The 27750-nt window shown below is 38.9% G+C and overlaps 4 protein-coding genes and 1 pseudogene across 5 annotated transcripts; 2 read left to right on the top strand and 3 right to left on the bottom strand.

Moving 5' to 3' along the window:
• The first annotated feature begins 364 nt into the window (after positions 1–364).
• On the top strand, positions 365–4251 carry LOC110069741 (solute carrier family 35 member E3-like). Its single transcript, XM_020777283.2, has 6 exons — positions 365–1020; positions 2005–2115; positions 2751–2810; positions 2897–2995; positions 3387–3469; positions 3977–4251. Exons 1-6 carry the CDS (start codon positions 643–645, stop codon positions 4164–4166), a joined length of 921 nt encoding a protein of 306 aa, XP_020632942.2. The 5' UTR covers positions 365–642; the 3' UTR covers positions 4167–4251.
• A 2293-nt stretch (positions 4252–6544) lies between these two features.
• On the top strand, positions 6545–15401 carry LOC110039763 (short-chain dehydrogenase/reductase family 9C member 7-like). The gene is made up of 4 exons (XM_020744914.2): positions 6545–6969; positions 12648–12833; positions 13227–13466; positions 13998–15401. Exons 1-4 carry the CDS (start codon positions 6627–6629, stop codon positions 14219–14221), a joined length of 993 nt encoding a protein of 330 aa, XP_020600573.2. The 5' UTR covers positions 6545–6626; the 3' UTR covers positions 14222–15401.
• Positions 7399–8651, bottom strand: LOC149096600 (uncharacterized; annotated as a pseudogene).
• Positions 15402–16980: 1579 nt separating the features above from the next.
• LOC110039646 (F-box only protein 7-like) lies at positions 16981–27103 on the bottom strand. 2 transcript variants are annotated; one of them, XM_089281220.1, is made up of 11 exons: positions 26861–27103; positions 26544–26757; positions 25425–25688; positions 24794–24956; positions 24219–24311; positions 21976–22065; positions 21400–21452; positions 20792–20912; positions 20596–20633; positions 18035–18173; positions 16981–17512 (listed from the first exon to the last, which is right to left on the bottom strand). In XM_089281220.1, the coding sequence occupies exons 1-11, from the start codon at positions 26968–26970 to the stop codon at positions 17322–17324; spliced, it is 1476 nt and encodes a 491-aa protein (XP_089137346.1). In that variant the 5' UTR covers positions 26971–27103; the 3' UTR covers positions 16981–17321. The 2 variants fall into 2 exon arrangements, with proteins under 2 accessions (XP_089137346.1, XP_089137345.1); XM_089281219.1 differs by having other exon boundaries at positions 26526–26757; positions 26861–26990.
• On the bottom strand, positions 26990–27693 carry LOC110039649 (uncharacterized). The gene has a single exon (XM_020744780.2). The coding sequence runs from the start codon at positions 27646–27648 to the stop codon at positions 27109–27111; it is 540 nt and encodes a 179-aa protein (XP_020600439.1). The 5' UTR covers positions 27649–27693; the 3' UTR covers positions 26990–27108.
• Positions 27694–27750: the final 57 nt, after the last annotated feature.

The raw sequence follows: 27750 nt of genomic DNA, 5'->3' as shown, positions 1-27750 counted from the left end.
TCAATATTCCAGGTATTGGATTGAATCAATATTCCAGGTATTGGATTGAATCAATATTCCAGGTATTGGATTGAATCAATATTTTAGGTATTGGATTGAATCAATATTTTAGGTATTGGATTGAATCAATATTTTAGGTATTGGATTGAATCAATATTCCAGGTATTGGATTGAATCGTGAAAATTAAAAGATTGAATTGAACCAAAAATTTTATTTACCATTGGATTGAATGCCTTTTTCTATCTTTAAATAAAACCGTTATTTAAAGGATTAAACATATATTGCAAGGATTTAATTTTGCTACAAACGGCTTGCCATAGGGAGGGTTCCACGTATCATTGTAAAACGCGCGAAGGACTGGGAGTGAATGCGATTTCCAAGATGGCGTCCAAAAGTGAACCTTTTCGTTCAAATACAACATTTACTTTAAGTTCAGTTTAGGATCGTTTGCTGTACTTTGGCCAACATTTTGATGCCAGGATCTATTGCTTTGGGTGGAAATTTTCGCACTGAACGTTTGCCACCTGTAAGCCGCAACACTTCAAATTTGCCCTCGATATTCGCCATCTACAAACAAAAGAGCAGTCGAGTTTAATAATTGAAGCCGCGATTTTGTCGTGGAATTTTAGCCAAACAACACAATGCATAAAGCTGTGCTGACGCTGGGGTTGTTAATCAATATATGTTCCTCGATCTGTATCGTTTTCCTCAACAAATGGCTGTACGTTCATCATGGCTTCCCGAATATGACTTTAACATGTATTCACTTCGTGACCACGTATATTGGTCTTCGATTGTGTGTTCTGTTGAATGTCTTTCAACCCAAACGGCTCTCTGTACTTAAAGTGGTTCCATTGTCCTTGGCGTTTTGTGGATTCGTAGTATTTACTAATCTCAGTCTACAGAATAACACGGTTGGGACGTACCAGTTGGCAAAGGCCCTCACTACCCCAACTATTGTGGGAATTCACTCTTTCTTCTACAACAAGAGTTACTCACCACAAATCAAGTTAACAGTGGTAAATGGCAACTTAAACTCTTTTAATTCCATAATGAGATCAAAATCCAGTTTCCTCTTACAATAAGGTAGGGACAAACCTTGGAGTGAATCAACTTGGTTCCCTGATTTCAATAAGAATGGCAATTATTCAAGAGTGAGAAATAAACAATAATAGGCCCTTTACATGATTGGGTCACATGGTACAAAGTTACACTTGCTGGGGTGCAAGTTGCACAGTGGGACCTCCAAAACAAAGCAAGTCATACCAGTCCACCTTGACCTGCCTTTGTTTTGGAAGTCCCACTGTACAACTTGCATCCCAGCCTGTGTGATTTTATGCCATTTGACCGGATCATGCAAAGGGCCTATTGTCATTCGTGTTTAAATCAGTGATCCAAGTTGATTCAGTCCCAGTTTTGTACCTGTCCCTTACAATGTCAGTTCATACGTAGATTAGTTGAGGAGAACAAAGAAATAATCAACAACCAGGAAATATAAAATTGCCTTCACGTGCAACTAAAATCTTATAAGGAGCATTTAAGAGAAATGTAAATGTCTGCTGTGGGCCAATCGGCCCAAACTCCCAGTGTATGCACCTAGGAGGGTATCAAAGGGGAGTTGTGATTGCATTTCATGCTCAAATGTCAATAAAATTCCTGCATCTCATATACTTTTTGCTACTTTTATTTTTCATGAACTCATAGATCACTTAATGTCTTTTAGTGGCTATTAATGCATCACTTGCTAATTTTTGCCCTCATTGCATGTAATACTTAAACCCTTAGCCACCCTCAACTAGGGGTAACGGTATTTACATGTATATTCCCTCCCTGATGGGATGCTGGTCTATCATATAGTTATCTACAGCATTACATTTGCTAGTACCCATTTGTTACAACTCCAAAATGTGAGTTCTTTCAAGTCTTACACAACTACAGTATTGTATACCTGTTGATTATTTACTCAAAATTCATGTAGAATATATTTCCATTTCTTTATGTAGATTCCAATAATACTTGGTGTATTTTTGAACTCTTATTATGATGTGAAGTTCAACTGGGTTGGTACAATCTACGCAAGTTTAGGCGTCATAGTAACATCCGTTTATCAAGTGGTAAGTTACACATTTTTTCATGATTTGCATAGTTTATCGACCATAATGAGATAAATGTATTTATTAAAAACTACATTATTGGATAATACTATTCAAGAGTTTTCATTGGCTTAGCCTTCATGGGTTATCAACCATTATACCACTCTCTACAGTGTACTGGTGATTTTTTGAGGCATTTTTATTTTCATTTCTAAAGGTATAAAACAATAATTCCACTTGCACTTGTTGGATATGAGATGGTAATAGGTAACTCCGTGCTGAGCACTTCTTTGGGTATCTACCATCTCATATCCAACGCATGCTCCTGGAATAATTGTTAAGAAGCCTTGAGTAAATAAATTACTTTTAGATAGTTTACATTAAATTACTACTGGAATCTGTATAATTGCTACTAGCTTAAAACATGTATACAGATTAGCAAACAGAAGTATGCATTAGTAAATTTACAGTGATGGACCCAGATGTGCTTAAATGAGGGAGGTGGGGGGGGGGGGTGATTAAGGGGGAGATGCCCCTCTCCTAGGTCCACCATGATTATTTTCCATCATACACAGAACTATTTCATGTTCCTTGCTAATACACACTACAAGTGTATGAATTATTCTTATTCTATACTTGTACTGTTTATCTTTCAGTGGGTTGGAACAAAGCAAAAGGAATTTCAGGCAAACTCCATGCAGCTGTTGTATTACCAGGTGGATGACAATGGTTAACTTATCATTTGTCTCTTTGGTAATAAAGGAATAAAAATATTTTAGTTAATTATGAAAATCTTTTTCAGGCTCCATTATCAGCTGGCATGTTAGCAGTAGCTGTTCTTATTTTTGAGCCTATCACAGCAGAGAGTGGACTGCTGTCTTCCTGGTCAATGTCATCACTGGTAAGTGAAATCGAGTGTATTTATGATGTTATTTAGAAGGCTAAGAAGTTAAAAATCTAAAAGAAATGGTTTTTAGTTTGAAATAACGGGGAATTTGAAATAACTGAGTTCAAATTACCGGGGTTCAACTGTAGTGTCTTAAATCTGAAGGTAATATTGTGGACAAAATTAATGTATTTATGTTAATGCTGTTTTTAAATGTAATTAGGATTTGAAACTTATTTAACCAGCTTGATTTTTTTTCCATAATCAGTAGCATGATCAAATGTTCCATAAGCAGACATCTGTCCTAAGTAGACACTTGAACACCAAGGATGTCTGTTTAGGGAAGTTTGACGTTACATAATATTATGCCAAAATACATGCACCCACGGCTTTACTTTCTTTGTAGCTGGTGGTGTTAGCATCTGGTGTTGTGGCCTTTAGTGTTAACCTGTCTATTTACTGGATCATTGGAAACACCTCTCCAGTGACGTATCCTTTAAAAATGTTAGATGATAATAAACTAAACGTACGTGCAAATCCAAAAACTGTGAGCACTTCAATGCGACTTTCTGATGGGCCACTTGGCTGGTACGGCAGACTTTACCTTGCCTTACCTATCTGAGTTCACTTTTTGATCCATTAATTCTTCACAGCAAACCATACTGGGTAACATAGGCATTGTTGCAGTAAAGTTGCGGTATTTTTTAAAATTTCCATTATTATGTTATGTTATAATTTAATGTGCCAAGTCATTATTTGGCCATGTGACTGTGTGATGCACTTCCAGTCAAAGACCCACATTTCACCCTTGCTCACCATAGAGTCTCCAGTAGCTCAGTGGTTAGAGCATCTGGCTAGATCACACAGGGTTGTGGGTTCAAATCCCATCTGGAACTCAGATCTTTTTTTTTTTTTGAGTTTTCAGTTGATGCTATTTTCTGTTATGCGATTTATGTCACAATTAACGTAATTTGCTATTTCTTAACTAATGGTTAGATATAATATGGTTGGCCATTTGAAATTCTGCATCATTCTCTTGGGTGGCTACTTTATCTTCCATGATCCACTACGTGTCAATCAAATGATGGGTGTGGCTATAACACTCTCCGGAATCATAGCTTATACACACTTCAAACTTGCAGAACAAAATACCCTTAAATTACCTACTACAGTAAACAAAATATGAATGAAATCATGAATTTTAACTTAAGTTAGGTAATGTGTTATCATTTCCAACTGTTGAAAAGCTCAATAAAATGAATATAATTATATTAATTATATTAATTTTTGATGTTAAGAATAGGGGATTTTTTGAGACCTTCAGTTATAGCAGTTGTTGCCTGTAAGAAATTAAGGCTGAAAAAGTAAGTTGGTGAGATAAAAGTACAAGATAGTTAAGTATGTTTTGTACATAGCATTTGAGTACTCAGGTACTAAGAATTCTAAATCTGAATTTTGCACCAAGAACGTGTAAAGTATTGGGAACTTCAACCATTTGTATAGCAGAACTTCATATTTAACTTGAAGAACACATTTGTTACTCCTGTCTGACCAGAAGGAATTTGAGTTTCTACTAATACAGCACTTAAATATATGGCATGCAAAGTGTGAATGAGAATTATTGGAAATTCCAAGGGGGAGGGGGGTCTCAGAAGCCAAAATATTTAAAGGCAAGTCTGAAAAAAACTAGAATTCTGCAGGGATGGGGGTGGGAAATGGATATTTTCTGGAACAGCAATGTACATCACAGTTTTTCTTTAATTTACAGTGAGTTATCTTTGGGTATGTTATAAACTCACATTGTGTGAATGGCGCCCGGTTGGCTAGTTAGCTCAGTTGATAAAGCACTGCACCAGTATCACAGAGGTCATGGGTTTGAATCCCATATTTCAAGCATGAACTGTTTTCAGGCTTTAATTTAATTTTAGTTGTGTGTATAACTGCAATGATCTATCATGATATCGTCATGTCTTTCTCTGCAGTTGAAATATATGATTATATTCAGTTGTACAGTGAGTTATATTTATTTTAAAGAGTAAGAGAAAGGGACAGTGTTAAATATATACTGCTTTGATTGTGAAATCTCCTTGCTGTTGTTCAGGTGTATCTATGTCCTTGCAAGATACTCAGGGGGGGGGGGGGGGGTTATTGTTAATGAGTGGTACCAGACATTGTAATCCATCAAATATTTTCGCTCGTGTGATTGGTTTAAATGCTTCACGTGACTTAATATCCAAGGATATTCCCCAATTTTCAAAACCGCGCATGTTGCGAAAATACTTGAAGGACAATAAACACAACAGCCTCCATTTGGTGCGAAAATATGCTCGAATATTAGTCGTTGGACATTATCTGTTCCAAGAAGCTTTGAGGAACAGATAATGTCCACGGACAAATATGTTTATTAATACATACCCACCTTAGAGAGGGTCATTGGAAATTCCAAGGGAGAGAGAGAGGGATCTTGAATGCCACAATTTTTAAAGGAAAGTATGAACCAAAACTGGGTCGACATCCCGGAGGGCGGTGGGGGGGGGGGGGGGGGGGGACTACAAGAAAAATTTATTGGGGGTGTGCAGCCGGCTTCCCAAAACCCTTACCCTATTTATGACCAAAATCTGTGATTTTCAATACACTATTTATGACCTGACCCCTAAATCAATACCCTGTTTCAGACCTGCCTTATGCCTACAATTGTGGACAATGTCCTGGGGACACTTACGTAATTTAACAAATTATCTGTGTTTTACTACTGAAGTTTGAAAAAAAGTGCTGCTTTCGTTTTAAAAACGCGTTGCTCTTCCCCCTCCCTACCCAATACAATGTTGAAGCCCTGAAGACCTTTGTCCATGATTGTAGTTCCCAAGTTCAGACCGATGTAAAGGCATCGTGAAGGGCGTTTGTTGATCAGTCTTATCAATAATGATGAAAAACTAGCTTCTTCTAAAAAAACATTTCCAATTCAAGAGAAGAGTGCAAAACCAGACCCCATTGATGATGAAAATGGCTAAAATCGACATCATGACCAAAACGGCTGAAAAACCATTCCCTTTGGGGCTGCACATACGTATATAGCCCATATAAAAGAAATAGGTACCCTTAATTATTTCTTCGCGTGTAACCCTGAAAGACACCAGGACCACTAAAATTGCTGGCATTAATTTCCTCCTGTACACCGTGAGTGATACCAACGACCAGGATCCACGTCTTTTTCATCTGGGAGACTCCCTGGGATCTCCCCACTCCCGCCAGGAAGACCTCCTAACCAAAGCCTTGAACAGTGTAACAACGCCCTCGGACCTATTTATCTTCAGGAGAGTATACTACGAGTAGTCCCTCTTTCGCTTAGTCCGTCGAGCGAGGAAAAAATGACCGCGCGAAATCCTGGGGACGAGACGCGCGCGACTCCCAGGACGTTTGCGCGGCCATTTTTTCTCGCGGTTTTCTCTCGCGTCACGCACGACGGTCTAATATTGAAAGAGAGACTACTCGTAGTCTATCAGGCTCCGTAATCAGGAAAGCAACCTTGTTCCCAGGGTATCTCACCTTACCGCCTCAGAGGGCGGTAAGATGAGAGACCCTGGGAACGAGGTTGTCAGGAGAGCGGATCTGCTGCGCACAGAGTCACGGACTAACAGAAAGGGCGATGGATAGTACAAGTTTTCTATCCTTTTTGCCATCCTGGATCATCCTGGTTGTCATTGCCCTGTTCACTATCTATTTCGTCGCTCGTTTGTTGCCAAAATCAAAAATTGACTTGAAGGGAAAGTATGTTCTTATCACGGGCTGTGATCGCGGCTTCGGTAGGGCAACAGCCAGAGCACTGGACAAGATGGGAGCCTGTGTTTTGGCGACTTGCTTAACGAAAGAAGGAGAACAGAGTTTGAAATCGGTGACGAGTGACAAATTGAAAACATTCCAGATGGATGTGACAAACTCGAAGCAGATCAGAGATGTATACAGCGAAGTGAGAAGGGAAATTTCTTCAGGTACGTTACAACTTCGACCGTGTCACGCTATCCCGATTGTTTTCATTCAAGCCAAGAATAAACGCTCAATTTATCATGCCGAGTTTAGTGTTTAGCGAGGTTTCATAAGAATCTGTTGTAAACTCATGTAAATATGGCACTTACAGCGGTTATCAATCACACGCGACCTTCAGCGCAAAAAAAAGTCTAGACACAACCTAAGTTTTGGTGGTCGTCAATCATCTCCGCCTCCTTGCCGACTGTATGCAAAATTTACCTGAAATTGAAACCCTGCAGCAGTCCACTAGTAAAAATTATCATTTTACTTTCGGTATGTACGGCTAGCTCACTAACTACATCCTTGGAATTTATAAATGAAAACGTTTGTCGGGTTTTTCAACGGCCATCCGCGTGCATGAATGACCGCGAGAGCAACGGACTGGGGCTACGGACTGGGGCTACGGACTGAACAATACTTAATTTATTACCTTTCAAAATTATACGAATAAGAAGCGATTTTTCTAAACATTTAGCTATAAAAAATTGCGATAAAATATTTCTAAGCATATTGAGAAAGGAAAGTTAAAAATTTTGTTAAAAAACGACGACGTTTCGACGTTGAGCTAACGTCATTATCAAGTCAAAATGATAGTTGATAAAAAATGTATAAATAGTCAGTAAAACAATAGTTCAATGGATGTGTTAAAATGTTTAAAATTAAACAAAGAGTTTCGCACGGATGTAGTCAGTTTGCGTGTTCAAGCTTGGATTCCGTTCCTTTATGCAAAGCATCTCATAGACGAGGCAATCAAATTTCCCTTGGCACTTTCGGAGAATTCGAAATTGGCTTTCGTTGAGGAGGCTTATGTCCCCGTGGGCTTCCAAAAGGCGTTTTCCAATCGCCGAGTTTTTATGTTCAGCAATACGTTGGTGGAGGTGTCGGGCTGTGTAGCCGACATAATCTGCATCGCACAGATCACATGAAAATAAATAAACCACGCATTGTTGATTTACGATCGGAGGCTTGATTTCTTTGGGCTTGAGATCTTGTTCCAGTTTCTTGCTAATAAATATTGGTTGTAGGGTAGTGCCAATCTTGTGGCTGAGATCGCGCATTTGCCTTCTAACCGCGTTAGCTGATGTTTGGTCCTTGAAGGGGAGACTAACTCGCAAGACACGGCCGTCGTCCACTTGTCTTTCACGTACACCGGATGAAAGGTTCAGGATAAATTTGTTAATGGTGGAATTAATGGTCGTTATCGGATAATCAAGTCGAGTAAAGATAGAGCGAAGTCTAGTGCATTCTTGATTGAAAGCTTCAGTTGTAGAAGATAGGGCACATGCACGATGAATCATTGTTTTGAGCAAGCAATGTTTGTAGCGTTTATCCGTGTGGCTTTGGAAATGCAACAGCAAGCCAGTGTTAGTCGGTTTTGTGTACACTTGTGTTTCAATCTTTGTTCCGTTCTTGATTATTTCCATGCCGATAAAGGGGATCTTGTTATCAACCGGAAGCTCCATCGTAAACAACAGGCTGGGGTGGAGGCCATTAAATTAAGGGTAGTCAGAAAATCAACTGCAGCATCAGTGCTAGGCATTTTGGCCAAGGTATCATCAACATATCTCTTGTATAGCGTAGGCATCAAACCATTACGGGTAAGCTTGTCTTCAAGCTGACACATGAAAACATTAGCCATTAGAGGGCCAAGGGGCGAGCCCATTGCCACGCCGTCGACTTGCTCATACAGCCGGCCATTAAATTGGTTTGGTTGAACCAATCGCTGGCAAATGCTTTGTCGACTAAGATGTTGATAGTCTCATTTAAAGGTACGTTTGTGAAAAGGGATGCGACATCGAAAGAAACCAAAATTTCATCATCTCCAATGGGTGAGTGGCGGATTTCTTCAGAGAAACGAATGGCATCGGTAATGGTGTACTCGTTAATGTTAGTGCGAAACTCTTTGTTTAATTTTAAACATTTTAACACATCCATTGAACTAATGTTTTACTGACTATTTATACATTTTTTATCAACTATCATTTTGACTTGATAATGACGTTAGCTCAACGTCGAAACGTCGTCGTTTTCTTAACAAAATTTTTAACTTTCCTTTCTCAATATGCTTAGAAATATTTTATCGCAATTTTTTATATTTATATACAAAATTATAAGGTTTATAAGACGTTCAAGTCTTGTTCAGTCCGTAGCCCCAAGACAAATACGTGCAGAAATAATTTGTTTGCGTGTAGATTTGCTTGCTCTCGGGGTCATTCATGCATGCGAATGGCCGTTCAGAAACCCAACCTTAGGCCACTAAAAATCCCACTAAAATACTCCCTCTAAAATGCTCCACCTTAATGCTCCATTTTCCCACTAAAATGCTCGGTTCCCCCCTCCCCCCCCCCCCCCCCCCCCAAAAGTCACTAAAATGCTCGGTTAATGCTCATACATACGGTTTTTAAGTTTTAATAATTTTAACGTTTCAACACAATTTACAGTTCAGAGTGCTTAACAAAAACGTATACTTAGTATAACAAGTTAACATCAACATATGTAATAGTTTTAATACACCAAAAGATACTCTAAATGATCTGTTGTTCTGTTAATCCTTTGTCCCCTTTCATTGATACTTAAGTAAAGAGGGTAAGTTAAATCTTCATTTTCTGGTAAAAAATAGTTTTTATTTCTATTTTCTGTGGAAAAAATATTAGTAATTTTCCAGGAAAATGCCACTAAAATGCTCGAATAATGCTTTATGCTTTTGCCTCACTAAAATGCTCGAAAAAATGCTAGCATAATGTACAAAAGCCTACCCAACCTGCCCGTCTTCAGTTATAAATTTCAAGGAATATTTACGGCCAATGTATTTAGTGAGCTAACCGTACATACCGAAAGTAAAATGATAATTTTTGCGAGTGGACTAGCCTGGGAACAGGCTCCCGGCGAGAACGGAAATTTTTCGGCGAGCGCGAAACAGAAGAATTCGGGAGCCTGTTCGCAGGCCACGAGTGGACCGCTGTAAGGTTTCACTTTTTCAGGTAAATTTTGCATACAGTCGGCAAGCAGGCGGAGATGGTTGACGTCCACCAAAACTTAGGTTTTGACTAGACTTTTTTTGTGCTGGAGGTCTGTACGGGTCCGCAAATGATCCCAGGACCGCAAATGATCCCGGACCGCAAATGATCCCCAAATTGAACCGCAAATGATCCCGGACCGGAAATGATCCCCATATTGGACCGCAAATGATCCCGATAAAAAGTAAGGAATGGCATGGATTTATATCAGAGGAAGGTGAGAACATGTACAAAAATTATGAACTAAAAAACATGTTTTATCATTTTACAAAAAAATATTCCACAGTTGCTGTTTTGTTCTTCGAACGGTACAGATCGTTTTCACTGTCACGCAATAAAAAAAAATAAATCGAAAACCAACCAATGGAAAAAGCTAAGAAATTGTGATGTACGCTATAGAAGATAACTAAATATGACATTTCTCCAAGTTTTAGGCCTGTGCGTTTCCCCAAACTTCTGAAATTCGTCGTAAATGTTTCCCAGAAATTTACAGAGCGCAGTAAGAAAACGTCATGTTGGTATACATCCGTGGTACACCAATATGGCGGCCGGAATATAGTGTAAACATCTGGAACTTACTTTGGCTTTCTAGGTGACTGATTATCAGTACTAAACAAACAAGCATTTACATAAGCACTTTTCCTAGTGCTCTAACTTCTAAAAAGGCGTAAAATCATGAGATAAGTATATATTTTTCAACAAACTCGATCGTAGCCTTGTGTCACGCAACCTCCATAACCCTGAAATTCAAAATGCTCTGGTTTCCAAACGAAGCACGCTAATTGTAAACAGATATAAATATACCGCCTCTTATGCCTGATGAGGATAAAAAAACGTCACGTGAAAACGATCTATTGAATTAAAAGTCTTAGAAAAACACATACTTGTAAACACTCTCGAAAACCCGGTGGCGATAGTATCAAACATCTATCAAATAGCTAACTTGTCAAAACGAAGCGCAAGCCTTGGCCTTGCTTGGTCATGAAGCTGAACTTCATAACTATAGCTTGGAATTTTGGCTTCTTAGAATACTCAAGTAGTCATTTCCGAGGAATTAAAGCCAAAATACAACCAAGGAAAAATTACAAAATAAATTTGTTCAAATTTCCAGTGCTACACAGTAGGTGTTTTACAGAGAGTGATGAAGCGTTGTAGGCTTGTGGATCTATTCAGGTAACAGCGTCTTCCTTTATAGTTGCTTCATGGTTAGATTTTAGTTTAAAACTTTAGACGAGTGGCGTTAATGGCTGATAAAATGTGATTTAACTTCAACACCGAAATATCAATGTTTAACAAAGGAGGATATGTAGCGTATGTTGCACTGATCATAATTTTACTGAGAATTGCAAAGAAATGCAAGCCAAGTCGTGTTTTGATGATTGAGTGGTGATATTCACAACATCGTAGTTAGCAACAAAATTTAGTCGAAAGTATGAAAAAAAAGCAAGTTGTAAACCATTATAATTATAAGATGCCTTTAATAAAAACATCGGTATTCACGTAAATTTGTATGTATGGACGATATGTTCTTATTACAAGTTTGCCAGTGAGCGCAAATTTATCCGACATTGTATAAACCAAAATCAACCCCAAATCTTCGTTTAAAAGCTGAAATTAAAAGCACTCCGCTGATCCTACAAACAGCAAAGGAAAGCCGCAAAGGAATGTTACTCTCTCTGAAATCGACACCTTATATTATCTTTAAAAATATTTGGCAACACTAATTACCTCACCGGAAATTAATTTGTTGTTTTAACTGTATACTTGTCATATCGATTAAAGGCAGTCTGCTGATCCTACAAACAGCAAAGGAAAGCCACAAAGCCTTCACCTATCGCCTGTGCGACTTACTTGTCTATCTAAACTTGCATGTATGGAGGATATGTTCTGTGAACGCAAATTTAAATGTCCTGTGAACGCAAATTTATCCGATAATGTTTAAACCAAAATCCACCCCTAAATCTTCTTCTAAAAGCTACAATTCAAAGCACTCCGCTGAACCTACAAACAGCAAAGGAAAGCAGCAAAGGAACTCCCAGAGTGCATTTCGCTTCCACAGGGGGAAAAAAGTGCGCGACATAAGCGCACGGACATAAGCGCGACAAACTATGCGAAATCACTATCCAAAGGAATGCATGCATGCCAGCATAAAGCAATGACGTCACACAATATATCACCGCTTAAAAACATCATGAATTATGCTAGTTGTAGACAAATGACAACATTATGAAATTGTGCTATTGTGAAAGAAGTTTGTTACTAGTATTCTTTGTTTGAACTCCAGGTAAGTCTTTTTAACAACTTAACCCTTTGAAGGAATGTTTAAGGACAGAAATTGGTTAAAGAGCCCTAATCGGCCATACCTTTGTTTTTGTTTGCATGCGAGAGGTTGGCTATCATTTGTTCAAACGAACTGAGGAAATCACTGTGAAAAAACTGAAGATGATTAAACATACTTCCAGGAACACAATGCAACTTACAGTAAAGCAATGAGATTTCGCTTGACCATGCCATATCAATAATTTTGATGGCATCAAAAATGGTGGAGGCTGATCATTGATAAGGGTCCTTTAAGGTGTGTGAAACTGCTATTGAAAGTAGTATCATTTCTCTTTTTGTTTCAGCTGGATTGTGGGGTCTGGTGAACAATGCTGGAATTATTTGCTGCAGTCCCATAGAATGGACGCCGCTAGATGACTTCAAACGCTCCGCTGATGTTAATCTGTGGGGAATGATTGATGTCACTAAAACCTTTCTTCCTTTGTTAAAGAAGACCCCTGGACGAGTGGTTAATTTATCAAGCATGTTAGGTACTTGTACATAGGCTAAACCTCCGAGTCTCCCCTATCATGATGGGTCGCCAAATCTCCTAGAGAATACGAAGGAACGAGCATTGAAGTACATTTTCCACACTTATTATGTCCAGTTGCTGATGTTTTGGGAGGGACATTTTTCGCATATTTCACACATTTTTGTCGTTCAATCGGCAGAGCTCTTCTTTTGACAACTTTTCTGGGAGTCGAGAAGGTGCAGTGTATTGGCAATCTCCCGGATTTTCTCTCTCTTTGTTTTTAGGTTCAACATCTCTCGTAATAGATAAATGGGCTTCTGAAAGATTAACCACTTGCCCTTCACTTCGTGCAGTTTTGTACAAATCAATGTATTTAAAATCATACTCAGGTAATCATCTCATTTCAATAAAGGGCGCCTTACAGTCCCCTTTTATGGAGCATATTGTGTGACCAAATATGGCGTGGAGGCATTTTCGGATGCCCTAAGGCGTGAGATGCAGCCCTGGGGAATCAAAGTCAGTATGCTGGAGCCAGGAGCATTTTTAACAGACCTTATTTCTCCTGCTTCGCTTGAGCAGCAACTGAGACAGCGATGGAACGCACTGAGTGATGAGCTAAAGAATGACTATGGAGAGGAATACTTGACGAGAGGTATCAATTTGTTCTTATGATGGGGGATCTGGCACAAAAATTGTGACCAATTTCCAAAAAAAAATTGTGCCAAAGGTCCAAGCCTTTAGAGGGATCCACGGCCATGTTCCCCCAGGGAACGTATTGTGGAATTTAATTCTCTAAAATCCCCTTTTCAGAGTTTCTGAGTCATTCTGATTTACCTAAGGCCGTGGAGACCAGTATGGATCCATGCTTCAAAGTACTGCGGTACTATATAAACAGAGTTGAAGAAGCAGTAGACAAAAGTGTCCACAGTAACGTAACAAAGTGGCCGCATTATAGTGGCTAAAGGGCAAATGTATGAGTTGGAAGAAATCCAGATATCTGTATCAAGCAGGTGTCTGTTAAGGCCCTCTTACGTACATTAGGCCAATTTTCTTGCAATTTGTGTTGCAACCAAATAGCCAGACACAGGAAGAATTGTTTAGTGTAATAACGCCACAGAAAGTTTGCAAGAGTTTGCCAATCAATTTGTAATTCTCATGCATGTTTGTTTGACTATATATACAGCTGTTGAACTGCGGAACGAAGCATTTCGTAACTTGGATATAAACGAAGTTGTCAACACAATAGTGGAAGCCCTGACGTCAAGTTCTCCGCGTGACCGCTACTTGGTTGGCCAAGATGCCAAGAATTTTCTTTTATGGCTAACTAGGTTACCAACTTCTGTTGCTGATTATGTCATATGTGCATCTGTTAAACAACTTCAGCCACGAGGAGCCTCGGTGTCTTAAAACGAACTGGAAAACAAACACTAAAGACTCAAACATCTGCAGCACATCTCGTAATAATACTGAGATAACTACAGGGCGTGTTTAAAACACGAAGTGGCAAAACGTTTTTTTTTTTCTTTTCGCTGCGTTTTGGCCATATGAAAATGTGAAATTTCAGTTCCAGAACCGCAAAGGGTTAGGACCTGGCACTTGTCAACTGTGAGGTCAAAAGGAGAACATAGGTCAATACATTTTTCGAACCAAACAAATAAAGACGAAAAAATTAGTGCAATATACGTCTAGGAATAAGCCAATTAAGTGTAATTGCAATTTTGGTTTACCTTGCAAACGGCTCCCTGCAAGCAAAGCGAGCCAACGAGAGCGGAAAAACAAGAATTCGGCGAGTGGGTCGAGGAGGGTTCCGTCCTACTCACTTCGCTCACCAAATTCTTTTTTCCTTTGGTTCAAAATTGTCAACATTTGTGAAAGATATGTAGACCTACGTTCTTGCTTTGGTGTCACAGCCTGACTACAGTGAAACCTGTATTAAGCGGACACCCTTGGGACCCTCACTAGAGTCCGCTTAATACAGCTGGGTGTCCGCTCTAAGCAGGTTCTAATATATTGTGCAATAATAGTCGATTATTTAACCTTTTGTAACTCAGTGAAGCACAGTGTAAGAATAGCACAATGTTCAGTCAGGCAATGCATCAATCTGGAGTGATCTACTTAGCTTTGAAATGATATCTCTGAACAATGTTAAAGGAGTCTGGACTGAGCTTTTAGAAGTAGAAAGCCCTTGAAGTGTCCGCTGAATGTAGGTTTTTGTGCGACAAAATGGCTTAATATTGGTGTCCGTATCTGCTTAACAGAGGTGTCCGCTGAATGCAGGTTTATTTTACAGTAAATGTAGAAGGAAAATTTTGGGACTCAAGCTGGTGTTCACTTAATAGAGGGTGTCCGCTCGATATGGGGTCCGCTTAATACAGGTTTCACTGTAGTTCCAGGTCCTAACAGTAAACCCCCTGCGGTTTCTGACCCAACCGCAGGAGAAATTTCAAAATGTTCTCATGTAACCTCACCCAAATGAAAAAACTATACATATATTTGTCATAATTATACACTTCAACATTTTCAATTATATACAAATGTCCAGTCACACAAAAGTGGTGCATAAAAGAACAAGGGTTTAGACCTTCAAGCAGAGCCTACTTTTACTGTGTACCCCCTTCCCTCAGGAAATGTCCAAGTTATTGAACATGCACAGGGTTAGTATCCTTTTTCAGAAACAAATTTCCAGGACTTTTCCAGGACTTAACCAGGACTCAGATTGATTTTTCCAGAACTCTACAATTCACCTTAACCCTGTCTTTCCCAAGATCTCAATGTTAATTCTCCTTACTGTCTGCCATACATTTCATATTTTTTACTTGAGTTTAACAGATTTCCAGCACATTCCAGGATCAGTCACCCTGGAAAGACTGGAAAGACTGGAAAGACTGGAAAGTCCTGGAAAATGCCACAGGAAAATTCCAGGACTTTCCAGGTTTTCTAGGACCCCTACAAAGCCTGATGCAAGAGTAGCTTTGACAAACGGACTAAATAACTAAACACACCTAAATATTACAATCATGTGAGTGTCAGCTTCTCTCATAATTCAATGCCTTTCCAGATAAAGAAAAGATAAGAAAGAAATTAAAACAAATATTAGAAGCCCACACCTAAATTTAAACTCAGAACTTACAGATTGTTACAGCATACACTAATAGAAGATCAGTTTTAGTTAGATCTTATCAAAGGTATACAACCTTAATATCAATGAAGCATTTGAACTCTTTCGTGTCATATGAGGCAATAAGTTCTAATAAAAGTTGCTAAGCATAAGATGACGAAGTTGTCAGAAGGGGAACATCACTGAAATCAGCAACAAAAATGAAAAACAAATAAAAATGAAAGCCCACAATTCAGGGTTATCACTACTTGGTCATGTATCTGACCACTGACCCTGCCCAATAGAGTCCTAAAGTGATGATGTCACAAAAATAAAATTTTTGAAATTATGGGATATGATGTCATATTCTTATAGTGGATGCTAAAAGATGCCCTCATCCCAAACATTAGCTCTGAATTGCAATTCCCGATAGAGATATAAGGTATCAAACTTTGATAGCATCCCACACAAACCCTTCAAAATTTGTTTCAGTTCCTTCAGTTTAGAACTGACTCAAAATTAGAGAGATTTATATGGGGCAGTACCAAATTTTCATCATTTATATTTTGGCTGAGAATTACAATTAAGAGGTAATTTTTGGCAAGGACCCTTTATTAAGGACGTTCTATTCGAAAATGGCGCCAAATCCCATAATTTCTCAAATTTATTTTTTTGTGACGTCACACTTTAGGACTCTATAGGGATAAGATGAGAAGTAAGAAATGATATACATACCGTACAGTATGACTTACGCATTAAAAACTTAGTGCAGTTGCCTCAAAATTCCCATTGCTTACGGGGGATTCATTTTCCAAGTTAAATGGGTGGCTGATAGTCACTTTAATCAGATTGAGCAACTGAAGTGCATTGTGGGGAGTGCCACAGAACCTTGCATTTCATCCACCTCAAAACATAACATTTTAATCTATGAAGAGTAAAACGGCAACCTTAAATATAATACACCAGACAACTTTTTAAAGACATGTTTTGGCAGACTGATGCCATCAGTCAAGCAAAAACATATCTTTAAAGAGGTAAAATGTCAAAAGTAAAATGTAGAAAGAAAATGTTGAATAATTTACAAATTTTATTAAATAATTACAACTTCCACGTTTTAAACCTGTAAATCAAAGCATGCATGTCTGAAAAAGATCATTTGCTTCTGCAATCAAATGATCTGTATCCACAGAATGGACTGTGAAATTGTTTACAGCACTGCAGCACTGAGTAATGTTCTTCACGTGATTTATTTAAACTGATCGTCTATTCAGTCAGCTGGAAGTTGCCATCTTCGGAAATCTTGTAATATTTTGCCAGTGACTTATGGAGATGTCTTGTTTCAAGTTCATAATATCGTACTTTTTTTAGTCACACGAGAATGACATAATTTCGTACAAGAATGACGTCTTATCATAAAAATCCAGGTGGGAAGCTCCCTGAAGGGCCTGGGCGTCGTCCCCTCCTAGACGGTCCTGGCATTTGATTAATGTCTGGTAGGGGGCCATATGGATCAAAGCGAGGTCTTGGCAGCCCAGGCCCAGGGCTGGGGTTAATTCCACCAGGTATGAATGGTAAATTAGGATAGAGATCATTGTGGCCACCTGAAATAAATGATGAACAGGTCATGTAAAAATATTGACATAGGAGCTCATCAACCATGTCACCATTTTGCGACCTAGATACAGGCACAATGTGCAGCTCACACGCTTTGTGCATCAAAACTCTCAAATGTCTTTTCAAAAGCCTAACTTTGCAAATGTCTCTTAGTGAACTCAGTTCATTTTCCACTTGGGAGATGTGAATGCTACATCAATTGCCATCATTTATTTTTAAAACTGGCAAGTTTGGGGTTCTTCAAGTATATTTTCAGGAGTTTGCAACAGATTCTTGTGAAACTTTACTAAATTCGACATGACAAATTGTGAGATAAGACAAATTTTTTTGTTTGGATGAAATAATCGGAAAAGCACACATCGTCAAAAAGGTCCATTTCAAATGCAGTTACTGGTATGTCTCCATCCTTTTCTCCTTCATCATAAACTGCTCACAAAACTTCCCAAAATTCTTGGACCAGCAGGATGGTGATACAATGTACGAACCCAAGCTACTGTATATGTACCTACCTATGATGCCAGGTGGGTATGGCTCCCCCCTGAAAGGCTGTGAGCCAACTCCATGACCAGGGGGGAACAGGTCAAAAGGTGGTAGGATGACTTGCATTCTTATGCGATCTTGTTTCTGTCTGTACAACTGGATGTAGGTCTACACACGTGAACAAACTAAAATCAGTGATTTCATACATCACTGACGAGTAAGTACTTGTACACCGAAGTTTAACATTTTTCTGATAGATCAGGTCTCTTTTTAAAAGCAACACAGTACCAGTACTTCAATATTAACCCCAAAGAGCATTTGATTCTGCTCCACCTCCAACTACTGTACAATGTAAGTTCTGCACATGAGATAACAAGAAGATCTGTTAGATCTTATAACCGCGCTTTTAAAATTTAACTGTTTTCTTAGTACTACAGTCGCAACGCAGTGCATATTCCAAAGCAATCTTTGATGATTCATTGATTACTGTAGACATCACAGCACTTGATCAACACAAACTCTATTATCGCACCATCAGTCGTAGCCGTTGTGACATCTCCGATGACGTAATAGTCTTAATCTGGAACTTTCTTCGGGATATGTATGGGCATGAAGATACGAACACTATTACAAACCGCTTTCTTTCTTTAAAGTCACGATTAAATTTAATTGTTTTTTCCCTTGAGTTAAGGGTTAGCAAAGAAGTCACACGAGTCACATAATTGAAGAATTGCGTTATCTACGGCTATCTTTAGTAATAAGAAATACTCGCAAAGTTACAAATAAATTAATGGACGTCGCTTCTGCCGAAATAAACTTGCAAAGTAAACACGATCTTATTTGTCACGTAGTGGAAAGTGAAAGCTGCAACGTCAGCGCATTCCATGGCTGACGTAATACCTTTTTTCAGCGTATTTATTATTCCCTTTAAATCCAATGCTTTGATAAAACGAAAAGAAAATATATTTTACCCACAAAAAAGAAAACAATATCCGTAAAATTGTCCGTTTATTTATGTTTTAACAGCTTCTGGCGGAAAAACATCACACGTTGCGTGACTCAAAGTTTGGCCGAGCGGAGGTCTGCGTCTGGTCACCGACAAAAAAAAAAAAAAAAAAAACCACGGGTAAACCTAGAACCGCGCTCGGCCCATGGCCGTGCGGTTAAAAAGTACTGGTCTATCAATGGTTCTGACTGCACACCTAAACAATGACATAAATGGGTATGCTTATTCAAAGCATTTGGGTTTTATAGTACAATTTCAATCCAAGAAGCTTATACCTCCATGCAGCTATACTACTTGCTTCTGATCAGAATGGAGATGGACAAATTTGTCGTACTTAGTAGTTGTTGCTGTTTTTGTCATCATTTCAGTTATGATTCAGTATTTTTTAAAACAAATTAATTTTCATACTAAAAAGACAATAGGTGATGGAATGTTCTTTTAAACAAAGAGTTTTGCGTGAATGGAATCAGTCTGCGTGTTGAGACTAGGATTGCGCCCTTTGATGAAAAGCATCTCCTAAACAAGACAATCAACAGAAAATTGGAACAAGACCTGGGAGGGGGGGGGGGATACTCCCTTATATGGGCTATATAGGTATGTGTGGCCCCAAAGGGTATGGTTTTTCAGGTGTTTTGGTCATAAATTAGCTGATTTTGGTCATTCTGGTCATAAATAGGGTATGGTTTTTGTACTCTAGCCTTGATATGGGTATGTTTTTATGAAGAAGCCACTTTTTCATCATTATCGAAAAGAAAATCAACAAAAGCCCTTCACAAATTATGTTTATGGTAATTTAACATTGGTCTGAACTAGGGAACTAATTATAACCCAGGTCTGAAACACGGATTTGGTTTAGGGGTTAGGTCATAAATAGGGTTTTGAATTTTTGGTCAGGTCATAAATAGGGTAGGGAATTTCATAGATTTTGGTCATAAATAGGGTAATGGTTTTGGGAAGCGGGCTGCACACCCCTACCCAATTTTTCTGGGAGTACCCCCCCCCCTTTCAGGACAAGACCTCAAGCCCAGAGAAATCAAGCTTCCAATCGTAAATCAACAATGCATTGTTTACTCCTTTACATGTGATCTATGTGATTCGAATTATGTCGCTTTACAGCTCGACACCTCCACCAACATATTATTGAACGTAAAAACTCTGCGTTCGGTAAACACTTTTCGACAGCCCATGGGGATACAAGCCTCCTCAAAGAAAGCCAATTCCGCATTCTAAAAAAGTGCCAAGGAAAATTTGATTGTCTTGTCTATGAGATGCTTTTCATCAAGGAGCGCAATCCTAGTCTCAACACGCAGACTGATTCCATGAGTTTCTTAAATGGCACTCAGGACATGGTTGTTTATTGAATTTGCTGGCTCTTGAAAACAAAAAAATACACACCTAATCCCAACTGAGAAAGAATCAATGAGAATGCTAGGATTTACCTCAAGACTACCTTGCCATATAACAAATAATTTAAATCGCCTTCAAATAACTGAGCCTGCATCAGAAAGTTTAAGACTGTGATATATGTATATCCCTGGCACTGTGTCTGGTGGATAATTATGGTACTGTAGCTAGAATACATACCGTCTTCCAACTTTTGGTTTCGTCCTTTACCCGTGCACCTGCAAATTGATAAAAAAGATGCATAATTAATATGATCATGATGAATTGCCTAATAAATTGTTGACTCAAACTGACTGAATAGCTGATCCAATCCCCACTTTTCAAATCCTGGCTAAAAGCCCTGATGAGGCCAGACAGTTTTCAAACTTAGGCTTACCAAAATCTCTAAATACAAGGTGCTGCCACAAAGTAGAATCATTCGAAAGAGATCTCAACTCTCGACATGTGCATGCAACATTCAATATGCTGTGTACTGGAAGGTTTCCCAGGACCATTAGCTGAAAAACAACAACAACAAATGAACCTTTGTGTGTATTTAGTGTCTTCATCCTATTGCATGAGAAACACTTGTCGAGTACCTACAAACGTTTACATTTGCAATATAAAAGGCAGAGTCTTTTCCAAGCCTAGCCATGCAGAGAAAACACCAGTGGAAGTTTGGTAAAACAAGAAAAGCTATGAAAGCACAAGCCATGGACAAGTGTTTCCAAATCCGCTTCTTATCCTTGATAGAAACACAGATAATGTTTTCTATTTCTCCAGTAGAATGCAAACTGTCAGCTATCTATTTGGAGCAGTTTTCAATTGAGTGTTGTAAATTAACCAAAGCCAAACCAATTACTTACCAACTAGACTTCTCAGCCAATCTCAAACCGTAGTAAAACCAAAGCCAAAGTAATTGCCTGATAACTTTTAACACTCAATTGAAAAACAACACTCTAAAATAAATAACATGATAGTATTAACCCACAGTAAAATGTGTACCTTGACTTCTGCAGGAACAGCCATGAAACCACACAACTGTGGTAATCCCAGAGCTGCAAAAATCAACAAACAATTAATTAAAAATACATTATTAACAATTCTTGCAGGATCTGCTGTGCTAATGTTCAATGGATGAACCACTGAACTTTTACAACCCTTACAAAGTTATTTAATTTTTTTTTATATCTATTTAATTGATACATGTAACTTATATACATTCAATACACACTTACATAATTACTTTACAAAATTACATTATTTACACCACTCACATTGCAATACTTGATTTAAAGTACGCTATTTACATTCCTTGCAATACTAGTTGCTTAAAATTTCATACCTTATTTTTATTGCCTACTCTATAAGTTACTTTCACAAATAAATGCACCCTTAAAAGTAACAAGCTTGTTACAGGGGTGAAGAACAAGGCTACAGGTGAATCAAAATTTAATGCCAGCCCTGCATATTCAAACTGAAATTTTGTGAAAACGAACATTTTAGTTTTAAAATCATTAAAATAAAATATGATTACAGTACATGTACATCTATAAAAAATGACAAGTACAGATATCATACCAGCTCTCATAAAGGACAACAATGGATAAGCCACTTGGTCCTTGAACAGTCTGGACAGTCGGTGAAGATTGTAATAAACTGATGAAGCACCTAATGAGTGATTAGTATTTATTTAATATAAATTCTCTTTTATTCTCCGCTGATGGGACCAAGGACCAAATCAACTATGGTATTGACTCAAGAGCAAATAATACAATATTATAAATATATTGCTCTTTGTCGAGGAAAAGGTTGTTGTTATTCATCGTGGTAGATGCAATAATAAAGTGTATTATCGTTTGTCTCACGATGTAGTCACTTGAGATGTAGATCGCGATGTTTCGACTGCTTACTGCTAGTCTTCTTCAGGCGATAAGGTTGACTGATTGCACGGTATCATTTATATCACAAAGGACGGCTGTGATTGGTGCATTTCGATCCTCCTATTGTTCCATTGTTCTGGCGAGTAGCTGTTCCCTCAGTGGTCTGTTGTTGTACCGTTCTCCTGTTGTTGTGTTTCTTGATCGTGGGTATCCATGCTTCAGGAATTTCAATTCCACTATCCCTGTTGATGTTGTTAGGGTGAAGTCTTATCATGGTGTCTTTCGACGTAGAGTCACTGTTTACCAACGTACCGATCGAGGGCGCCGTACAAGCTGCGCTACAAAAAATGGAGAACGACGCAGGCCTGGCTGACCGCACGACACTTACACCAGTTCAAATCGTGGACCTCTTGAATTTCGTATTAAGATCTACGTACTTCCAGTACAACGGATCGATTTACGAACAACGAGACGACACAGCCATGGGGAGCCCTGTATCCGCGGTTATTGCTAATCTCTACATGGAGATATTTGAAGAACAAGCAATAGAGTCCGCACCTTACAAGCCTAAGATCTGGAAACGCTACGTAGATGATACTTTCACCATCCTGGATCGGGATAGAGTTGACGTCTTCCTGCAACACCTGAACAGTCAACAACCATCAATCCGTTTCACCATGGAGATCGAGAACAACAACAAGATCGCCTTTCTCGACACGTCAGTTTACAGAGAACCTGATGGCCGCCTTACCACCAGTGTCTACAGGAAACCAACACATACTGATCAGTATCTAGCGTATGATTCACACCACCCTCAGTCAGTAAAGCGTGGTATTGTGAAGTGTCTGTACAACCGGGCTAAACGTCTCATCACCAAACCATCAGTAATCGTTGGAGAGAAGAAACATCTGTCATCTGTACTTGTTTCTAACAGATATCCCTCCTCTTTTGTACAGAAGATCACAAAGACACGAACAACCCCAAGAAGAGAGCCTGTCGCTGAATTTAAATCCACCGCCGTTTTACCTTATGTCCAAGGAGTTTCGGAGTCTCTCCGCCGCTGCCTAGAACAACAAGGCATTCGCACCGTCTTTAAGTCCGACACGACACTTCGGTCACACTTAGTGTGACCAAAGGACACCGTCAACCCGGCTAAACAAGATGGTGTTGTCTACAGGATTCCCTGTGAGTGCAGCAAAGTCTACATCGGGGAAACAGGGAGATCTATGCAGGAGAGGATCAAAGAACACGACAGGGATATACGACTCGCCCGTACCCAGACCTCCGCCGTTTCTGAACACACCCACGAGTCCGGCCACTATCCTATCTGGAATGAGGTCAAGTTTATTGATCGAGATCCTCACTGGTACACACGTAGGGTCAAGGAAGCTATTCACATAAGACTTCACCCTAACAACATCAACAGGGATAGTGGAATTGAAATTCCTGAAGCATGGATACCCACGATCAAGAAACACAACAACAGGAGAACGGTACAACAACGGACCACTGAGGGAACAGCTACTCGCCGGAACAATGGAACAATAGGAGGATCGAAATGCACCAATCACAGCCGTCCTTTGTGATATAAATGATACCGTGCAATCAGTCAACCTTATTGCCTGAAGAAGACTAGCAGTAAGCAGTCGAAATGTCGCGATCTACATCTCAAGTGACTACATCGTGAGACAAACGATAATACACTTTATTATATTGCTCTTTACATGTATAAAGTAGACAGGATGATCGCTACTACTCACATAGTTGTAAAGCAAACAGATTGACAGATATGAATAAACATCAGTTGAGTTATGGTGAGCCAAGTGTTATACAATCATATACATGTGCTTGTTAAGCAATTTCAAGAGAAATATTACGTGCACGTATGTACCATGTACTTATCACTGGACATGAGACATATCACAACCAATAAACACCTACCATTTGTTTTAAGATCCACATTTCCCCTCACAAAATCAGTTGGTTGTAACTTGCACTGATATATTTCCCTTTTTGGCACTGAATCAGCCAGACCTGAAATATGTTAATGTCAAAAGATGAGGTGGCTTAGGATGCCACAAAATCCACAATTGTTACCATTAAGTGAAAAGTAAAGAACTACACAAAATGAACAGTTTTTGTCATACATGTATAATCATAGCAAGATATCAAGGTATTGGACTTAAATCTTCAGTACTGCAATCAAATTGCCTGTTGGAAGTGAATTAGAAAATACCATGCTACTACAGTGACTTATCTACATTGTATTAAAAGTGTTTTTGAACTTGACACTAATAAAATCTTCTAAATGATCAGCACCAGAAATTAGGAGTCAGCACAACTTTCCCTGGATCCATGCTTGCCGATTGTCACTTCCCACCCAAAGAAACACAATTTCGACAGTAATGTTTGCCTCTACCACTGTAAGACCATGAACACAACACGCACTTCCATGTATTACAGTAGAAAAATTGTCAAAAACAGCACATAAAATCAACAAGTGCAGAAAGATATACCATGAACCATGATGTAAGGTCCTAAAGATGTACACGTCAAAGAGCATGTCAGACCAGGACAAGACGAGTGTGTGTACATAATTCTTGTGATACCACCCTTCTTCCAATCCTTACAAGGCACAACCCTGCTTGAATCATCGACTTCTGTTTTCTCCATTGAATCCTGTAGAATAAGTACAAAGATACATCTTTTTTCTTTTTGCTTACAACTGTCAGCAGACTAGATATATGGGTATATAATAACAGTGTGCATGACTGAGAGGCTTCAAAGTGCAGTTCATTGCTTTAAGATTTGGGTTTTACTTTATTCATTTATTTTATTTTTAATAACATTCTTCCACCTCCTGTTCTAATATACAACAATTTGAAACAAATTATTACTATTAGAGTAGGACGAAATGGAGAAGAGCATACAGTATAGTTAGACTAGTCATATGCATTGAATTAAATTACATGTACATTTATTTGGGGATCTAAACAACCTTAATAAGAGACTAGGAAAGAGACCTCACAATGGACAATGTTCAATTAACAAGCAGTGAGCAGACTACTGGTAATACGGTATGGGTAAAGTACTCTTTTAAATTATTAGTTTTCTAGCTGACTTTTATTTGTTCAAACAATTAACTACCTCTGATGTACAGATGTATCCAGTCTCCATCATCAAAACATGAATCACTACCCAGGCAGCTTCATGAATGGTGCCGACATCCATAGCTTTGTACAAGTCTTCCAACGTTTGTGGAATTCCCTCTCGACAAAGAAGAATGGATGATCCGAGTGAGGATACTGATCCTGTACTGTACCGATGAGCCTGTTCTGTTTCACTCTTTCTGGCCTTTTCTTTTCCCTGATTATCATGCTGTTGCTCCAGAGTCAATGACACTGTGCTATGCTAGAAATGAATCAAAATGCAATATATCACATTACTTAGCTGAAGCAGAAAGATGAAGGGGTTAGAGGCGTTTATAAGCTATAACAGGGTACCTAAATATGAAGATTTAGAAAAAATATTTCATTTTCATTGACCAGCAACACAACTTTCACAACTCGCAATATTAGACTTATCATAAATAGATTTCCATCCACTTCTTTTGCAGAAAACAACAAATTACGCATACATATAATTTTGATGACCATAATAAGGTGATTCCAATCAACAATGTTCATTTATCAAAGACTGCCCTCCAACACATACATGTACCTTACAATAAAATCCCCCGACTTTGAGTAAAAATTCATTAAAACATTGTTAAGAAATTTTTCCCAACTTTTTCCTGACCCACAGCAACCTCATACAGTTATAGAGATTTTCACGGTTTCTGAGGGCATCTTGCTTGGGTAGCACACACGGCAAAAATTACAGCAAATGTAGGGGGAAAGTGGAGAATCTGATGTCTAACAACTCGTGGAAAATTTGAGTTCTGAAATACTTATGAATTAAAAACCAAAGACACTAGGGAAGAGAATTCACTGATCGCATTTGAGAGAAATGGCCCCTTTAGAAAAGCCACAATAAAAATTTCAATTTTTCATACATTTGTCTTTTAAATGGGGTCACAATTTGCAGGAAAATTTAGAGACGTTTGTATGAAAAATTTAAAGTGTAATTCCTTGTCTCACAAGGTCCGCCAGTGCATATTTCAGTAAGGAGAATCGATCTCTTGAGTCTGGAAATACTAAAAGGATTAAAAAAAAAAAAAAAAAAAAAAACAGATCATACAAGTTGTACCTGGGCTGGATCACTTACATGCTCAGCTGAGGTACATGGAACTTGTTGATCAGTATGCAAGGTATCCCTGGAATAACCAGGAGTATTTTGGCTGGCTAGTGCATTTCCTTGCTCTCCGGAGTTCTGCAAAATGTAGATTAAGTCACCATGTACTATTCCCAGATCTGTGAGTAGCACCGAGTCATTGTCTAAAACATCTTGGCCATTCAGACTCAGATTAAAACTGCCTGTTCTACAAAACAGAACATAAAATAAATAAATATACTTTATACAGTCACGATAACTTAAGCTTACGTAAGCTTATTTGAGAAAGACTTCAGTTTACATAAACTCACCTCAAACCAAACTTTCTGCGCACAGCTTCTCGGCAATCACTCAATGTTATTGCATCTCCATGCAATTCAAGTAATTCCCTTCGTCTGTGCAGGACAGCTCTAAGTTTCATTTCAAACAAGGGCAGGTAATTTTGAGAAGAATTATCCGCAAAGTGGGTAGGCCTTGTCGGCAGCCATATTGCTTTGCACGCGCAAGGATTTATGGGTAGTTTGAAATGTTTGCACAGGGTCACGGGGAAAGGTACGGTCTATTTCAAACAGGGATGGCCAGTTAAAAATTTCTCAACCACAACTTGATGATCTCCCTGTATTTCCACAGTGTCACCTCTTACAACTCCGCCTGCACCAATTTTCTTTTTCAGCTCCTGTAGTAATATTCCGGAATCACCAGTAACGTTGCTGATCACAGTGACTTTCTTACCTTTGGCCCTGTTTTCGTACGAGATAGGAAGTTTCCCTTTCTTTGTGCGTTTGACGGAAAACCCGACGGTTCCACTAGATGCTCCTCCTTGATTTAAGCCAGATTCTGAGGCAGTTGATTCTGGTCTGTCTGTTAGATCCGCCGAAGAAGCTGCTGTGCTGTGAGAAACGTTTGAACTTTGAGCAGTTTGAGATGCGAGTGATCCAGTTAAAAAATTCGCTAGAGTTAATTCTGCAGGTCTTCCCTCTCTCTCAGATTCTTTAAGTCCTTTCTTGTTACGTTTTGGCATAGTATTTCGGAAAAGTCGTGAGTTTTTATTGACTACTTTGCCGGTTCCGTACAACCGGCAGAGCGTCACGCGAATCATCGGCGAGAGTCGGCGAGATCGAGAAGCCTTTCATGTGAGGTCAGCGGATATAAATGTCATGCGCACAAAATGTAAACAAACCACCCGTCCAGAACAGAGCTG

The sequence above is a fragment of the Orbicella faveolata genome, unplaced genomic scaffold, assembly GCF_042242905.1.
Source record: "Orbicella faveolata isolate gen_17 unplaced genomic scaffold, um_ofav_v1 contig_48, whole genome shotgun sequence".
In the NCBI taxonomy this organism is placed as follows: Eukaryota; Metazoa; Cnidaria; class Anthozoa; order Scleractinia; family Merulinidae; genus Orbicella; species Orbicella faveolata.
Note: the sequence above shows the minus strand (reverse complement) of the source record. Positions and strands in the feature narration are given on the sequence as shown.

Coding starts and splice junctions, on each gene's coding strand:
- LOC110069741 (XM_020777283.2), top strand. CDS start 643: ATGCATAAAGCTGTGCTGACGCTGGGGTTGTTAATCAATATATGTTCC. Junction 2,811..2,896: donor TGCAGCTGTTGTATTACCAG/GTGGATGACAAT, acceptor AATCTTTTTCAG/GCTCCATTATCAGCTGGCAT. Junction 3,470..3,976: donor GGAAACACCTCTCCAGTGAC/GTATCCTTTAAA, acceptor ACTAATGGTTAG/ATATAATATGGTTGGCCATT.
- LOC110039763 (XM_020744914.2), top strand. CDS start 6,627: ATGGATAGTACAAGTTTTCTATCCTTTTTGCCATCCTGGATCATCCTG. Junction 12,834..13,226: donor TAATTTATCAAGCATGTTAG/GTACTTGTACAT, acceptor ATTTCAATAAAG/GGCGCCTTACAGTCCCCTTT. Junction 13,467..13,997: donor AGAGGAATACTTGACGAGAG/GTATCAATTTGT, acceptor CTATATATACAG/CTGTTGAACTGCGGAACGAA.
- LOC110039646 (XM_089281219.1), bottom strand. CDS start 26,970: ATGAAACTTAGAGCTGTCCTGCACAGACGAAGGGAATTACTTGAATTG. Junction 26,758..26,860: donor CGCAGAAAGTTTGGTTTGAG/GTGAGTTTATGT, acceptor TCTGTTTTGTAG/AACAGGCAGTTTTAATCTGA. Junction 25,689..26,525: donor ATGTAAGTGATCCAGCCCAG/GTACAACTTGTA, acceptor ATTCATTTCTAG/CATAGCACAGTGTCATTGAC.
- LOC110039649 (XM_020744780.2), bottom strand. CDS start 27,648: ATGATTCGCGTGACGCTCTGCCGGTTGTACGGAACCGGCAAAGTAGTC.